Genomic DNA, 18,051 nt, shown 5'->3' on the forward strand with positions numbered 1-18,051 from the left:
GTATATATCTTGCTCTGCGCGATTTCTCATTTTTTTTTGTTACGGCGGGGGGGGGGGGGGGGGGGGTTATTGTTTGTAAGGGAGAAAAATTGTGTTAAAAAACTTTAATCAATATATTTTTTTAAAAAACAAGTATTTGAATATTAGACAGGCAAAGACTGAACTACAATTCCCAGAGTGCACCCTCAGTAATGCTACACCTCAGCAACAACTGACAGGGCTGGGTAGGTAGAAAACAAAACACCAGTTGTAAAGAAGCAGAAAACAGATTAAAGTCACAGTTCTACATGATCAATGGCAAACTGGTTTGTGAATGACGCTCCAAAGCTCATCATATTAGTAAGTCTTATATTTTTACTGTTAATTTGTCAAATTTTCTCTTCGTACAAAGCCAATGTTTTGTTATTCAATGTTTAAACTCACTATTACAAATAAAAAGCTTTAATTGTCGTGCACAACTTTAAACGTTAATGAACTATTTTTCCAGGCCTGTTTAGCAAAATATATATTTTGTAGTTTACAAGGAAACAGAAGTAACTACATTTATTGAGATATCCAGATGAATTATTGTTTCTGCACCATGTTATGCATTAGACACAGTTCGTTTTTAATTTGTAAAAGTTTACTTAGTTTAATTTGAAGCCATTCTTAGCTTCACCACTTTTAAAACATTTGAAATGTTATGCATAATTGATTTGGAAGGCTTTTTCATTCTAAACATTTGCTACCCCACAATAAACCATTTGACATGTTATTACCTAGTTTGTGAAATAAAAGCGTTTTATGTTACAGTTGTTGTGGTTGGGTGTCAATACTTTCCTTTTTGGCCACACTTTCTTCCTATATGAACAAGAGGAAGCATATATTTATACTCGTGCACTGCTTGGGGTAAGTGCTTTATTATTGTTAATTATACATATTTTTACACCGTTAATCTACTCTTGGTAATAAGTTAGAGACGTGTGTTTGATTTCTCCTATCAGTCAGCGCTGGCTTGGTCAAGAGCATCTGCGATGTGTCTCAACTTAAACTGTCTCCTGATCCTGCTACCTATCAGTCGGAATCTGATTTCATTTCTGAGAGGATCGTGCAGTGTACATACTATTTCTTCCAAGGTACTCTAAGATTTACACTACTTGGTACATTTATACCACATGCAAGAAAGATCAGAAAATGTTATGTCAAAATGTTACATTGAGGTTTAGGCTTTACAGTAATAATATATAGATTAACATAGAATTTACAGTGCAGAAGGAGGCCATTCGGCCCATCGAGACTGCACCGGCTCTTGGAAAGAGCATCCTTCCCAAGGTCAACACCTCCACCCGATCCCCATAACCCAGTAACCCCACCCAACACTAAGGGCAATTTTTGGACACTAAGGGCAATTTTGGACACTAAGGGCAATTTATCATGGCCAGTCCACCTAACCTGCACATCTTTGGACTGTGGGAGGAAACCGGAGCACCCGGAGGAAACCCACGCACACACGGGGAGGATGTGCAGACTCCGCACAGATAATGACCTAAGCCAGAACCGAACTTGGGACCCTGGAGCTGTGAAGCAATTGTGCTATCCACAATGCTACTGTGCTGCTCCACGGTAGAATAGAAATGTTCAATCCCAACAGTACAACACTCGGAGTGTAAGATGGAATTTGTAAGTTAGCAAGAGTTTTTGATCGATGATAGAAAAAGAAGAACGTTGTTGCATTTATATAATGGGCTGGGTTGTCCGCTTTGTGATGCTGGAAGCAAGAATTACGATCGAGTGGAGAATAGTGTGAAATGGAAAATATCTGTTTTGCGCCCAGCGCCAATTCTGACACCATGCTCCGGTTCCCCACGGGCGGAAGAATCGAGGTTTGCACCCTGCACCGATGGATCCATGGAAAACTGTCATTTGCATGGATTTTAATATCATTAGCGGCTTGGATACTTCATGCTCCACCCGTCTGCGATATTCCGCCCCTCTTTGGCGGAAGTCTCGTGGGCACGAATAGGTGCAAGTATTTTCAAGGGGGGCCTGGGCTCCATGACTGCAGAGGGGGAACAGGAGATGAAAGCAACTCTGAAAAAGCCACAAAGATTGTCGGGCTTGCTGGGGGTGGCTGCCCGGGCCGGGGGCAGCAGCGGGCAACAACTTGGTTACAAGATCGTGGACTAGGGGTGTACCCCTTGGGATCGGGGTGGCGTGGCTCAGACCACCATTGCTGCAGACTGTCTTTTAAACACACCCCTTTGGTGCTACTTACAGGCTCGTGGCTGCTCACATTGCTGAGTGCTGCCTGTGTCCTTTAAATGCTCAGGGAGCACCTGCTCATCTGGGTCCACCCAGTCTGCCCCTCTGGACACCCTCATACCCCAGCTGTTTCATCAAAGGGATGGCCATGGCCAAGTTCAATCAGGGACCACCAGGTGTTGGCACTCCTCAGGGCACTCCTCAGGCCACCCTGTGGTTACAATGCCTGCTGCGCCAGGAATTTATTTCAATTCTCGCCGGCAGAGTGCTGGGCCTTTTGTATGCCCTGACCCGCTTACCGAATAGCGACCCCAATGGAGTGCAAATCGCATGCTATTCAGGCCTAGCGGACTGACAGTCCAGACTGGCATGGCCAGGGTGCCCGTGCAACACTGCCAGGGTGCCCAGTGGCAGTGCCAAGGTGCCCGGGTGCCAGGGGGAGTGCCAAGGTGCCACCCTGCTCTGTCCCGGACCTCCTAGAGTCTCTGGTGGCCTGGGAGATCCCTTCAGTTCCATTACAACCGTAGAAACCAGTACTAAATGGCGCCCTGGCAAGGTCTCCCAGGCGAAGCCATTAAGCCCCAGGTGCCGCGTGAATCTCACAAACCCATATTTAAATAACCCTAAACGTGAGGGCGAAATCCAGATCGCGACATTTTGCGAGACTCCGTTAAATCTGGTGAGGCGTTTCAAGCATTGCAAATCTCACGAGAGGCCCCTTGCGAGATTCAACAGCCTTGTCCCGACACCAATTCAGGCTCGTCAAGGCCATTAAATCAGACCCTTACTCTCCCAAACGGAGAATTCTGACCATACCTTTTATGCAGTAAAGTAGTTGAATTAGTTTGGAAGTGGTGTAAATGTTGTACATAGGGAAACATGGCCACTATCACCCAAAGTCAAAATTACCCCCATGTTCTTTAGTTGGGGCATCAATAATGGCAGGACTCCAGGAATGCCCTGCTGTTATTTTTTGATTCATGATTATTTACATCTGACTTGATATTTTGGAATTCTCTATCCCAGAGGATTGTGCATGAAGTCAGTCACGATATGACTGATATTAAAAAAGGCTGTCCCACAACGATAACACGCTGGGGACAGCGTTACTGAGATAATTGTGGGAAAGGATGACCCTCTGTTGAGAGCTGCCGGCAAGTCCAATTGACCAACAGCTGTCCCAGCAGTGCCTGATCTCAGTAGTAGCAGTTGATGAGGCTACAGGCAGTCCCGTGGAGAAGATCAATGGTGACCTGACTTAGACATGTGGGGTTTTTGGTTGAGGAGGAATCAGGCTCTCTGGGCAGGATGGTGGTCAGGTTATGGAGATCGGCGTGAGTCACAAAGAAGATGTAACATCTTGTGAAGAGGGTACCCCGAGGAGCACAGATCACCCTCTACAGGAAGTACAATCCCCTCCCTTCCTACCTTTATACCTGAGATGGTGCAGGCTGACCTCCTTTGTTCTGTATTCCTAGCCGTATTATTGTGGTGGTGGTGGGAACACATTCAGGCCCTCGATAAATTTAAGGGCGGCAGGTTGGCTTGTGGGTTTCCCTCCCAGTGTATTATGGGAAAACCTTCAGTTGGCACTGTGGTAACGTGAGACCACAAAAATGTAGTCAAATGCGTTGTTTTAAAGAAGGAACTTCTTTCTATAAATAAATAACAACATTTAGCAATAACTGTAACTCAGTAGGATATTGCCTGCTAAAGACATAGGCCATAAAATTCAGCAACATAGTGGCAGTTTTCTTTGGTGTTATACGTGTTCTTTTGCCTTCAAATAGCATTTGTAGTACAAGCACACATTTCTGGAACCAGTTACACCAGATGTCAATTTAATGAGGGTATTTACATATATACAGGAAGCATTCACCAGCTGTATGCAGAGTATACACATCCTGATATCAATCAACTTATTACACTGATTTGAGGTGATGTGTTGCAGCTGTGGCATGTGTGAGCTGGTGGACCACAGGGTGACCCACGACAACCACCGCTGCAACTTCAGGAACTTCAGCTCCGTTGTTGATCTGGAGTCCGAGCATCAGGGAAATTATCTCGACACTTTATTCCAGGAGACAGTCAGATTTCTTAAGCTAGGCACTACAGATTTGGTCCTTAGTCAGGGACAAGTGGGTGGTGACTCCAAGTGAGGTAGGCATTGGGATCAAAAAGGTAGCAAAGGAGGATCCTCAGTGCTTACAATTGTCCAACAGATTTTAGGTTCCTGCAGTTTATGTGGACAAGAGCAGGGACTGCAGGAAAGATGAGGAAACTGACCATGGAACCGTGTGCAGGTGGCCAATCAAATGGGTGGAGTAATAAGGCATAATTGTAGTAGGGGGCGGTATAATTATGCATATAGATACGGTTCTCTGCAAAAAAGAGTATGAGTCTCAAAGGCTGTGTTGCGAGACCAGCACCAAGGTTAAGGACATGTCCTTGGGGTTGGAGAGGACCTTGGGAGTGGGAATGGAAAGACCCAGTTATCGTGATCCATGTGGGTACCAATGACATAGACAGGACTAAAGTAGAGGCTTTGCTGAGGGAGTGTGGTCAGCTAAGGGCCAAATTAAAGAGCAGGATCACAAAAGTAATGGGGCCGGATACTCTGTTCCTGAGTCTAGTGTTGACTTGGGGCAGGGTTAGTGGACTTCCACAACAGCAAAACTGGAGCCGCACCTGGACCAATTCAACGACCATTAAGGGGTAGCACCAGCATCATGTGGAACAAAATCGATTCCAATGAGAAACGGTGCCAGATTTGGCGGGCGGATGCTGTGGGTGGGCTCAGCCCAGGGACCGGAATTCAACCAGTGCTCACTCCTCTGGTGTCCCCCCTCCCCCACCATATCCCTCCCCAACACCCCCCACACATCCCAACACCGCCACCCAGGGATTTAATGGGACTGTGTAATGGAATGGTCAGCTCGCATGCAGGGATCACCCAAGTGGACGGTGGAAAGTGCTATCGTGGGCAGGAGTCAGACATCGCCGAAAGATGCCAGGGTACCGTCGGCTTTTGCTACCCAAGCCAGCTGTACGCTCTATGGCCCCAGTCCGGCACCCCCCTGTAGGGGCTACTGTGGGCATTGACCTTGGGTGGGCCCCGTGATGCCCTGCCAGCGGATGGTGGCCAGTTGAGGGGGGGGTGGTGTGGGGGCAACCATACAGCCAGCATCACTCTGCACTATCAGGGGTCACGATGGGTGGTCAGTGGGTTGTGTTGCAGGCTGCAGCAATGGCAGTCCATGCCAGGACACACCAGTCCATGGCGGGTCACCTCGGCCCCATGGCCCATCCTCTGGTTACCCTTCATCACCTCACCCCCCCCCTCACCCCCCTTGGCCCTGGCAGGATCGCAGAGGCCCTGGAGAATACCGGGTTAGGCCCGCTAAAAATATGCCAAAGCCGTTTATTGTAGGTGTGGAGTGGAATACGACCAAATCTACTCTGAATTCCATCTTGGCTTTCTTCCAAATGATTGGCAGGTGCTTCTCTTGGATGATTCTGGTCAGAAAGATGGAGAACGTTTTTGTCACCACGGGGCAAAGGTGCTTATGGAATTCAGTGTAGATTTGGTCGGAACCCGCAGCTTTGATAGGTTTACGTTTGCTAATTGGACCTCATCTGTGAGGTTTGGCTGTTTGGCCTGGTTTGAGTTCTTTGTCCTTTGGAGGATCTCCATTCCATAGCAACATTGCTGGTGAGAGTTCTGCAACCTTTGACAAGATGGCTGCTACTCCGGGTGGAAGTTGCAAGTTGCTGCCCAGTTGCTAGTTGCTAGATCAGTCTCCAGTCTTTCCGGCTGGAGTGAGTGCAGTCCAGATTGCTGGTGAGCTCTTCCCAGCGAGTGCGGCGTGTGTTGTCTAGTTTTTGGTGAGATGATCGGCAATGTCTGGATCACAAGAGTCTGAAAATTCTTTGAGAAGTTCTTCTAATTCAGTCGCGGCAAGGAATGTCTAATTAATGTCAGACATATATTCCACTATATTAATTATTTAATCTATCAAGTGTGTTTGCGTACTTTTTAAAGCAGTGTTGCCGAAGCAATATGAGAAGGCAGCTGGATAAAAACGTCAGATTTCATCAGCTGGTCGCCTACATGATAATCCTACACACAGGTGGGATATTTGCTGATAAATTGCCAAATAATTAAGCTGCAAGTGTGCAAAGTTTGAAATATAATTATTATCATATACATTGTAAAGATTTTGCAGGTTTGATTCCTTTGTTTTCTTCAACTTTCTTCGATACATATTTGTCTAATTGCATTTATCTGTATCCATCTTTCCCCACACTTTCACAACTTTCCCCTTCACATCAAATTGCTCTATTTATTTCTTTTTTTAAAAATATTTTTATTTTCCTCCTTTTTCACATTTTCTCCTGAATTACACCCACCAACAATAAACAATAATCAGCAAGATATGTCAATCCCCAAAACAATAACAACGATCCCATCCGCCCACCAACCCCCAAACATCAGCCCGCATGTTTACATAAACAAATGACAAAAAGGAATCAGCGATTACCCATAGTCACCCTTAATCTACACAGCCCCCCCCCCCCCCCCAACTAATGTTTGATGTTATCCAGTTCTTGAAAGTGCATAATAAATAGTGCCCATGACTTGTAGAACTCCTCCGAGCTTCCCCTCAGTTCGAACTTAACCCTCTCAAGGGTCAAGTATTCCAACAGGTCCCACCGCCACGCCAGGGCACAGGCTGGAGAGGCTGCTCTCCATCCCAGCAGGATCCGCCTTCGGGCGATTAACCAGGTGAAGGCTACAACATCTGCCTCCGCACCCGTTTCCAACCCTAGCTGGTCCGACACCCCAAATATGGCCTCCCGGGGACCTGGGTCCAGTTTCACGCGCACCACCTTGGAAATTACCCCAAAAACCTCCTTCCAGTACTCCCCTAGCTTTGGACAGGACCAAAACATATGAACGCGATTAGCGCCCCCCCCCCCTCCCCCTCCCCCCCCCCCCCCCCCCCCCACCCCCCCGGCAACGTTCACACACATCCTCTACTCCTTCAAAAAATCGGCTCATCCTCGCCCTCGTGAGGTGCGCTCTATATACCACCTTCAGCTGTATCAGCCCCAACCTTGCACATGAGGTGGAGGCATTCACTCTCCGGAGCACCTCACACCAGACCCCGTCCTCTATAACCTCTCCCAGCTCTTCCTCCCACTTTGCTTTGATCCCTTCCAGTGGTGCCTTATCCTCTTCCAAAATAGCTCCTTACACCGCTGACACTGCCCCCTTCTCCAGTTCCCTTGTCGTCAGCACCTCCTCCAGCAATGTGGAGGCCAGTATCTCCGGGAAGCTCTGTATCTCCTTCCTGGCAAAATCCCGAACCTGCAAGGATCTAAACACTTCTCCCTACTCCAGCCCATAATTCGCTTCCAGCTCCCCCAATCATGCAAAACGACCCCGAAGAAACAAATCTTTTAGCTCTTAATCCCCTTCTCTTCCCATTTCCGAAAACTTCCATCCCACCTCCCTGGCTCAAATCTGTGGTTCCCCCGAATCGGCATTTCCCTTGACCCTACCCCCAACCTGAAGTGTTGGCGAAACTGCCTCCAGATTTTCAATGAAGCTATTATTACCGGACTCCCTGAGTATTTCCCCGGAGCTATCGGGAGCGGCGCTGTTGCTCATGCTTTCAGCCCCGACCCCCTGCACAACCTCTCCTCCATTCTGACCCACTGGGAATCAACCCCTCTGACCCAGCTCCGCACTTTCTCCACGTTCGCCGCCCAGTAGTAGTACATCAGGTTCGGGAGACCCAAACCCCCTGCCTGCCTTCCCCTCTGTAACGGCACCTTTCTCACTCTGGCCACCTTCCCTCCCCATATGAATGAGGTAATCCTTCCCTCAATCTCCCTGAAAAAAGACTTTAGCAGGAAGATCGGTAGGCATTGAAAAATAAACAGAAATTGCGGCAACACATTCATTTTAACTGCCTGTACCCGACCTGCCAGTGACAGAGGGAGACCATCCCACCTTGCCAGATCGGCTTTCACTCTCCCCACCAAACTAGTGATGTTGTACCTGCGAAGCTTCCCCCACTCCCGGGCAACCTGCACCTCCAGATACCCAAAGTGAGTCCCTGCCCTACGGAATGGCATCCCCCCCCCACCCCTGCCCCCACCCCAGGCCGAGCTCTATTTATTTCTTGATGCAGTAACTGCAATATGTTTCTGAATCTAGTCAATTATATGCTATAAAAATAACAATGGCATTTACTCAGTAGCCCTGTACACGAAGTGATCATGGAGTGGGGCGAGAGGAGAAGGTGTAGCAAGCAACCAAGAAACCTGGAAATACAAGGCACCTGCCAAACTTAGCAGCAGAATGTGATTGAAGCTTTGGTCTCTGTTTTCCAGCTACAGTGAGGGAATGGGAAGTCTTGCACACCCTACCACAGCCGGCAAGTAGAGATGAGGGAGACATTAGTTGGGAGCCTTGAAACAATCAGAACAGCTAAAGATATCAAAGAGACTGGAGACACTTTAAGGCAGCCAGAGACACATTGAGGGGGCAATAGATTCATTGAGCTTTGGAGACACATTGTGGGACGTTGGAGACACATCAGAGGGATCGGAGACACATCAAGGAAGCTGGAGTAACTTCAGAGAGGAACAAGGGGAGGGAGACACACCATGGGGTCAGATGCACATCAGGCAAGTGGTCGCAGACACAGGGTGGGCGGGTGGTAGCGGAAGATATCAGTGCATTGATGACACATTGGGTGGGTGGTTGATTACACATTGACAAGGCTGGAAAGATAGCAGGGAGTCGGAGATATCGGAAGGGCCAAAGAAACATCAAAGCAAATCTGTTAGTGTCCCCCTGATCAAACCTTGCGAGCAATTGATACAACCGCCACTCCCTAATGCCACAGACACATGCCTGCACTTTGCACACAACCCCACTGTAATGAATATGCCAACATCTTCTTTACTTCTGATATGTATCTCCAACCCTCCTATATCACCAGTCACCCAATGTGTCTCCAACGCATCCCTTCTGTCTTCGTCCCCTATCAGCCTCCCGAACAGGCACTGGAATGTGGCGACTAGGGGCTTTTCACAGTAACTTCATTGAAGCCTACTTATGACAATAAGCGATTTTCATTTCATTTCATTTCAAATGTCTCTGACTCCCCACCAGCAACTAAAAAGTGTCTCTTGCCACCTACCCGATGTGTCTCAAGACCCCCCTAATATCAGAAACTCATAGAATCACAGAATTGTTACAGTGCAGGAGGTATTTCGGCCGGCATTTACACCAGCTTCTGAATGACCAACGCACTGAGTGCCATTCTTGCCCCCGCCCAGTAATCCTGCACTTTCTTCTTTTTTAGCAAAACCGTTTATTACCCTTTTGAACCCGTCAATTGTACCTGCCTCCACCACACTTTCAGGCAGTGCATTCCGATCCTTAACCATGTGAAAACGTTTTTCATATATACGAACATACAAGTTAGGAGCAGGAGTAGACCATGTCCATAGAATCCATATAATCACTTTTGCTTCTTTTCCCAATTACTTAAAATGTGTCTTTTCATTCTCGATCCTTCCACAAGTGGGAACTGCTTCTTCCCATCTACTCTGTCCAGACTTTTCATGCCATGACACTGATGTTTCTCCTGACTTACAAGCAATGCTGAGAGGACATTTATCTGTTGATTCCATTTGTTCTCACTGCCCTTCAGCTGCCAGGTTTCATGTGCTGCAGGGTAAAATTTAGAAATGTTGCAGGTTCAGTTTGTTTATTTTCTTCAGTTTCTTCCCTCATCTGAAAGTGCTGACTCATGCTAAGATTCTATATGAAGCATCTGCTAAGTGGCTGACTTTTGACTGTGAGCATTGGCAGAATACATTTTTCATGGTGGACATCATACCAAGTTACTAGCATCACCTGATTTCTATCAATGTATTCTTTCCAGTGTCAGGGCCAGGCAGGTTTTGGCAAAGTGGCCACTGAAAGCAGGCAGAACCATTGCCATTATGACATCAATTGCCGCCAGGGGAGCCTCAATGCTCCAAGGATTGGCTGAAAAGGGGGGTGCCCCAGGAGTCTGCAGGGAGGCTGTCAAGGTGTACCTTGTGATATCCCATTTGGCGAAGGGCACCCAGGTGCTGGTAAAATGGCAGTGGAGGTGGGAAACAACCCTTAATTGGCCACTTAAGTGGCTCAATTGGGCGGCCCATCTGTGAGCCTTCCCGCCACTGGTAAGATGGCAAGGCGGTAGGACGACAATGGACATGCTATCTGCCATCTTCCCGCAGCATTTTGCCAGCCTTCCTGCCTCTCAGCATGCCCCCAAGGCCCTCTGTGTGCAAGCCATTGTAAATGTTCATTTTATTAAATAAAACTAACAAAAATGTGGAAAATAAAATATCTGTTTGTTAACATTTAGTTATCCACGTAATTGCACATCTGTTCAATATTGAGCGATACCACACCAGTTATTCGCCTGCTGCCAAAGACTTACTGATAAGACTTTCCAGCATTGGGAAGAACACTAGTGAAAGCTACCTCAACCCCATCAGAACATATGATACGGTATGTGGACTTGGATTCTCCACTGATTAAAGTGAGGAATTAAAGTATTGAATTAATGAATCGAAATGTTATCTTCTTTTGTTTAGGATACTGAATTTTTTTTTAACTATTTCAATATATCTGCAAATCATCAATTGTTTAGCTTCAGCAAAGAAAAACAAAATGATACTACAAAACTTATGTGGCGGAATTCTACCTCCTGAGACTAATGCTGGATTCTTCCACCCCGCCCGCCACAAGAACGCCACAGAAAAGACGCCGGCAATGGAAAAATCCATGGACTTCGGGCAGAATTCTCCGGTCGCTGGGCAAACACGGCCGAAGAACCCTGGCCTAAATGTTGAGCCCGTGCAGGATTCACGGAGTTCTATGACAGCAAATCTGGTGCCGGAGTTGGACCAATTCAATGACTGTCGTGGGTCTAGCACTAGCGCCATGTGGAACACAATCGATTCCAATGTGAAACGGTGCTGGATTCGCCAGATTTGCAATTGACCCTCAACAGGCCGACAAGCTGCAGCCGCATATACACACTGCACTCTTCGCACACACCATTCCAGCCAACAAGATGGCAGCAAGGAGGCCGGCACCTCATTTCGCGGACACCAAGCTGGGTGACCCTGTACTCCAGCCCGGGAAGGAGGCTGCCAGCCATCGCCATTTGCCGTGCCTGGCCGCAGGTGTCAGAGGCGGACAGCGCCGTGAGCAACACCATCCGGACAGGCCAGAAGTGGCGTAAAAACTGCACCACCTCCTCAGGCTAGCCAGGGTTAGTAGGCAGCACTGTGCCCCTGGCGCCAACCCCCGTCCCTCACACCCATTACCCTACCCCTCCCACCCTGAGGCTGGCGAAGCCCCACCCTGCACCACATGCTGGCACCCATACCTGCCGCCATGGTCGGGTGCCTTAGCCACTGAAGCCACCAGCTACCCACCCTTTGGGCTGCATGCGTCGGACTGTCTAACACTGTGCGTTTTCTGTTTCCGCCCCGCTCCCACCCCCAAGGTTGCCCATAACCACCAGGAGCAGGAAAAAACTGAGGGGGCCCGTCGGACCTGCGGCCCCTCAACATGGCAGAGCAGGGAGCCTGGACGTGGTCGGCGGGCCCGAAGAAACAGCAGTCGCCAGGGTGGAGGTCTGCATCGGGCGAAGAAGTGAGACCCGCTGAGTTGCGGTTCTCCATGGCACTGGTGTCAACACCCATAACACCACTCCCACACCACCCTCACCCCACACCACCCTCACCCCCCCGCACCACCCTCACCCCCACACCACCCTCATCCCCGCACTACCCTCATCCCCACACTACACTCATCCCAACACCACCCCCACACCATCCTCACCCCCACACCATCCTCAGCCCCACACCACCCTCATCCCCACACCACCCTCACACCATCCGCACCCCCACACCATCCTCATCCCCACACTACACTCATCCCAACACCACCCCCACACCATCCTCACCCCCACACCATCCTCACCCCCACACCACCCTCATCCCAACACCACCCCCACACCATCCTCATCCCCACACCATCCTCACCCCCACTCCATCCTCACCCCCACTCCATCCTCACCCCCACTCCATCCTCACCCCCACTCCACCCTCATCCCCACAACATCCTCATCCCCACACCATCGTCATCCCAACACCACCCTCATCCCCACACCATCCTCATCCCCACACCATCCTCATCCCCACACCACCCTCATCCCCACACCACCCTCATCCCCACACCATCCTCACCCCCACACCATCCTCATCCCCACACCACCCTCATCCCCACACCATCCTCACCCCCACATCACCCTCATCCCCACACCATCCTCATCCCCACACCATCCTCACCCCCACACCATCCTCACCCCCACACCACCCTCATCCCCACACCATCCTCATCCCCACACCATCCTCACCCCCACACCACCCTCATCCCCACACCACCCTCATCCCCACACCATCCTCACCCCCACACCATCCTCATCCCCACACCATCCTCATCCCACACCATCCTCATCCCCACACCACCCTCATCCCCACACCATCCTCACCCCCACACCATCCTCACCCCCACACCACCCTCACCCCCACACCATCCTCATCCCCACAACACCCTCATCCCCACACCATCGTCATCCCAACACCATCCTCATCCCCACACCATCCTCATCCCAACACCATCCTCACCCCCACACCATCCTCATCCCCACACCATCCTCACCCCCACACCATCCTCATCCCAACACCACCCCCACACCATCCTCATCCCCACACCATCCTCATCCCCACACTACCCTCATCCCAACACCACCCTCACACCATCCTCACCCCCACACCACCCTTATCCCCACACCATCCTCACCCCCACACCATCCTCATCCCCACACCACCCTCATCTCCACACCATCCTCATCCCCACACCATCCTCATCCCGACACCATCCTCACCCCCACACCACCCTCATCCCCACACTACCCTCATCCCCACACCACCCCCACATCATCCTCACCCCCACACCATCCTCACCCCCACACCACCCTCATCCCCACACTACCCTCATATCAACACCACCCCCACACCATCCTCACCCCCACACCACCCTCATCCCCACACTACCCTCATCCCAACACCACCCCCACACCATCCTCACCCCCATACCACCCTCATCCCCACACTACCCTCATCCCAACACCACCCCCACACCATCCTCACCCCCACACCACCCTCATCCCCACACTACCCTCATCGCAACAGCACCCCCACACCATCCTCACCCCCACACCACCCTCATCCCAACACCACCCTCACACCATCCTCACCCCCACACCACCCTCATCCCCACACTACCCTCATCCCAACACCACCCCCACACCATCCTCCCCCCCCACACCATCCTCACCCCCACACCACCCTCATCCCAACACCACCCTCACACCACCCTCATCCCCACACTACCCTCATCCCAACACCACCCCCACACCATCCTCACCCCCATACCACCCTCATCCCCACACTACCCTCATCCCAACACCACCCCCACACCATCCTCACCCCCACACCACCTTCATCCCAACACCACCCTCACACCATCCTCACCCCCACACCACCCTCATCCCCACACTACCCTCATCCCAACACCACCCACACACCATCCTCACCCCCACACCACCCTCATCCCCACACTACCCTCATCCCATCACTACCCTCACACCACCCTCGCCACCACACCACCCTCACCAACACACCACCCTCACACCCACACCACCACCAACCGTACTCCCCCCTCGCAACTCACCCCCTCTCCCCAACACAACCCCCTTCCCACCAACTCCACTCCTTCCTCCCAGCACGTGGTCTAATAATGCGTCTTGTTTTCTGTCTTGCAGGAGCTGCTGGTGCTGGGGTTGCCCCTTATGGTGTCCCCGGCCCTGGCCCCAGCTACGGTCACAGCAAGCACCCCAGGTGCCGACCAGCAATGACGACACGGACACGAGCCATAGACCCGTGACCCAGGACAACCAAGGTCTCCAACACCTCCACCCTCCCAGAGACACTCACCTCGGTTGGTCACCTTAGTGAAGTGGCTCCTGGGACACTATCTGTTGCATACCACACACATGCTCCAGTATGCAACACCATCTGGTAGGAATTCCCGAGCTAGTGGACGGACGGAAGGCGGGCCGCCACAGGGACTTGCTGCCGTCCATACAGGTTTTGGGCTTCTGGAACAGGCAGTTCCATCGATCGTGGAGATGCAGTCACAGAACCAGGGACTGCCCACGGTCGCAGCTCTCTGTGTCCTCTCCCACCCACATCAGCCATTGCGCCTGTTTCTCAACTTTTAAAAGCACAAGTGAAACTCGCCATTGGGAATTCCCTCCAGGCCAGGCGGAAAATCATGGAGGCCCGGGAGAATACCAGGTCAGGCCTGCTAATGATATGCCAATGGCGTTTACTGTATGTGTGGCTTGGAACGCATTGGCGCCGCTGTCAAGGTGGCGGAGAATTGTGATTTGGTGTGAAATCGGCACCCGACCCGATTTCGGCATCATAACTGATTCTCGAAGACTTCCGGGTGCGGCGATGACCAGCTGAGTCGCACGTTTCGGCAGCTCCCTGTGAAACGGACTTTTGGGCTCTTGATAGGAGCCCCAACGGCAATTTTGACGGCTAAAAACACTGTGCGGTAAACCAGAAGGGAATCCCCCCTGGATACGGATGGAAAAAGGAGAGGGAAGTGGCCAGATTGCAGTGGATCCTTTAGAACAGCGGCAAGGAAGGCAAGCAAAAACCAAGATGGCGTCGGAAGGTGGCAGTTTAACATGGGGCCCTGAACAACAAGAGTTCTTGAAATGCTGTGTGGAAGAGATCAAAAAGGAAATGAAGAAAGAGCTGTTGGCCCCGATACTACAGGCGATCGAAGGGCTAAAGGAGGAACAAAAGACCCAGGAGCGGGAGCTTTGGGTCGTGAAGGCAAAGGCAGCCGAGAATGAGGACGATATACAGGGCCTGGTGGTGAAGACGGAGACGCAGGAGGCACATCAGAAACGATGTGTGGAAAGGTTGGAGGCACTGGAAAACAACGCAAGGAGGAACAACCTGAGGATTCTTGGTCTTCCTGAAGGTGTGGAGGGAGCGGACGTCGGGGCATATGTGAGCACGATGCTGCACTCGTTAATGGGAGCGGAGGCCCCGGCGGGTCCGTTGGAGGTGGAGGGAGCATACCGAGTGATGGCGCGAGGACCGAGAGCAGGAGAAATTCCCAGAGCCATAGTGGTGAGATTCCTCCGTTTTAAGGATAGAGAAATGGTCCTTAGATGGGCGAAGAAAACTCGGAGCAGTAAATGGGAGAACGCGGTGATCCGCGTTTATCAAGACTGGAGTGCGGAGGTGGCGAGAAGGAGGGCGAGCTTTAATCGGGCCAAGGCGGTGCTTCATAAAAAGAAGATAAAATTTGGAATGCTGCAACCGGCAAGACTGTGGGTCACATATCGAGAGAGGCACCACTACTTTGAGACGGCGGATGAAGCGTGGACTTTTATTGTGGAAGAAAAACTGGAATGAGCGGGTTATTAAAAAGAACGTTCGAACAAAGTGGTGGGGCGAATGTGGGGGGCAAAGAGGGGTTTTATGTACTAATCCTGCGATGTGGTAACTTTTCTCTCTCCCACAGGTGGTGATGGGGGGAGGAGGGGAGGGGGAGGAGATGGGGCTTTGGCCATTGGGGGCGGGGCCAAGGGAGAAGCGCAGGCTTGGTTCCCGCGCTATGATAATCATGGCGGGAATAGAAAAGCAGGAAGGAGGGGGCGTCGCACGGTGCGAGCCGAGGTCACGGGGGGAAGCCGAGGTCAGCCAGAGTTTGCTGACTTCTGGGAGCAACATGGGGGGAGTAATTACGCTAGCGGGGGATCTAGCGGGGGGGGGGTGGGAGGGGGGAATTACTGGGTTGCTGCTGCTGGGGAGAGGGGGGAGCTGGTATGGGAGAGGATGGGCGGGGGGGCACCGCCTGGAGGAGATACAGCTGCGTGGGAACCGGGTGAGGAGCTGGAAAAAGGTGATGGCTAATCGACAAGGGGGGGGTAGGAAGCCCCCCAACTCGGCTGATCACGTGGAACGTGAGAGGGCTGAACGGGCCGATAAAGAGGGCACGGGTACTCGCACACCTTAAGAAACTTAAGGCAGATGTGGTTATGTTACAGGAAACGCACCTGAAACTGATAGACCAGGTTAGGCTACGCAAAGGATGGGTGGGGCAGGTGTTCCATTCGGGGCTAGATGCGAAAAACAGGGGGGTGGCTATATTAGTGGGGAAGCGGGTAATGTTCGAGGCAAAGACTATAGTGGCGGATAACGGGGGCAGATACGTGATGGTGAGTGGCAAACTACAGGGGGAGACGGTGGTTTTGGTAAACGTATATGCCCCGAACTGGGATGATGCCAATTTTATGAGGCGGATGCTAGGACGCATTCCGGACCTAGAGATGGGAAAGCTGATAATGGGGGGAGATTTTAATACGGTGTTGGAACCAGGGCTGGATAGGTTGAAGTCCAGGACTGGAAGGAGGCCGGCAGCAGCCAAGGTACTTAAAGATTTTATGGAGCAGATGGGAGGTGTAGACCCGTGGAGATTTAGCAGACCTAGGAGTAAGGTGTTCTCGTTTTTCTCCTATGTCCATAAAGTCTACTCGCGAATAGACTTTTTTGTGCTGGGTAGGGCATTGATCCCGAAGGTGAGGGGAACGGAGTATACGGCTATAGCCATTTCGGATCACGCTCCACACTGGGTGGACTTGGAGATAGGGGAGGAAACAGGAGGGCGCCCACCCTGGAGAATGGACATGGGACTAATGGCAGATGAGGGTGTGTGTCTAAGGTGAGGGGGTGCATTGAAAAGTACTTGGAACTCAATGATAATGGGGAGGTCCAGGTGGGAGTGGTCTGGGAGGCATTGAAGGTGGTGGTTAGAGGGGAGCTGATATCAATAAGGGCACATAAAGGGAAGCAGGAGAGTAAGGAACGGGAGCGGTTGCTGCAAGAACTTTTGAGGGTGGACAGACAATATGCGGAAGCACCGGAGGAGGGACTGTACAGGGAAAGGCAAAGGCTACATGTAGAATTTGACTTGCTGACTACAGGCACTGCAGAGGCACAATGGAGGAAGGCACAGGGTGTACAGTACGAATATGGGGAGAAGGCAAGCAGGTTGCTGGCACACCAATTGAGGAAAAGGGGAGCAGCGAGGGAAATAGGGGGAGTGAGGGATGAGGAAGGAGAGATGGAGCGGGGAGCGGAGAGAGTGAATGGAGTGTTCAAGACATTTTATAAAAAATTATATGAAGCTCAACCCCCGGATGGGAGGGAGAGAATGATGGGCTTCTTGGATCGGCTGGAATTTCCCAAGGTGGAAGAGCAGGAAAGGGTGGGACTGGGAGCACAGATCGAGGTAGAAGAAGTGGTGAAAGGAATTAGGAGCATGCAGGCGGGAAAGGCCCCAGGACCGGATGGATTCCCAGTCGAATTCTATAGAAAATATGTGGACTTGCTCGCCCCGGTACTGACGAGGACCTTTAATGAGGCAAAGGAAAGGGGACAACTGCCCCCGACTATGTCTGAAGCAACGATATCGCTTCTCTTAAAGAAGGAAAAGGACCCGCTACAATGCGGGTCCTATAGACCTATTTCCCTCCTAAATGTAGATGCCAAGGTCCTGGCCAAGGT

The 18,051-nt window shown here is 51.1% G+C and overlaps 1 protein-coding gene across 1 annotated transcript in view; it reads left to right on the plus strand.

Annotated features, from left to right (window-relative positions):
- The first annotated feature begins 233 nt into the window (after nt 1-233).
- Nucleotides 234-18,051, plus strand: part of LOC140422708 (NADPH oxidase 3-like) — a 112,090-nt gene continuing 94,272 nt past the window's right edge. Inside the window, exons 1-5 of the mRNA XM_072507671.1 lie at nt 234-339; nt 793-888; nt 984-1,094; nt 6,287-6,371; nt 10,683-10,828. Of these exons, the coding sequence (XP_072363772.1) occupies nt 295-339; nt 793-888; nt 984-1,094; nt 6,287-6,371; nt 10,683-10,828 (483 nt within the window). The 5' untranslated portion in view covers nt 234-294. The remainder of the gene's footprint in view (nt 340-792; nt 889-983; nt 1,095-6,286; nt 6,372-10,682; nt 10,829-18,051) is intronic.

Source organism: Scyliorhinus torazame, chromosome 1, assembly GCF_047496885.1.
Source record: "Scyliorhinus torazame isolate Kashiwa2021f chromosome 1, sScyTor2.1, whole genome shotgun sequence".
NCBI classification, from domain to species: domain Eukaryota; kingdom Metazoa; phylum Chordata; class Chondrichthyes; order Carcharhiniformes; family Scyliorhinidae; genus Scyliorhinus; species Scyliorhinus torazame.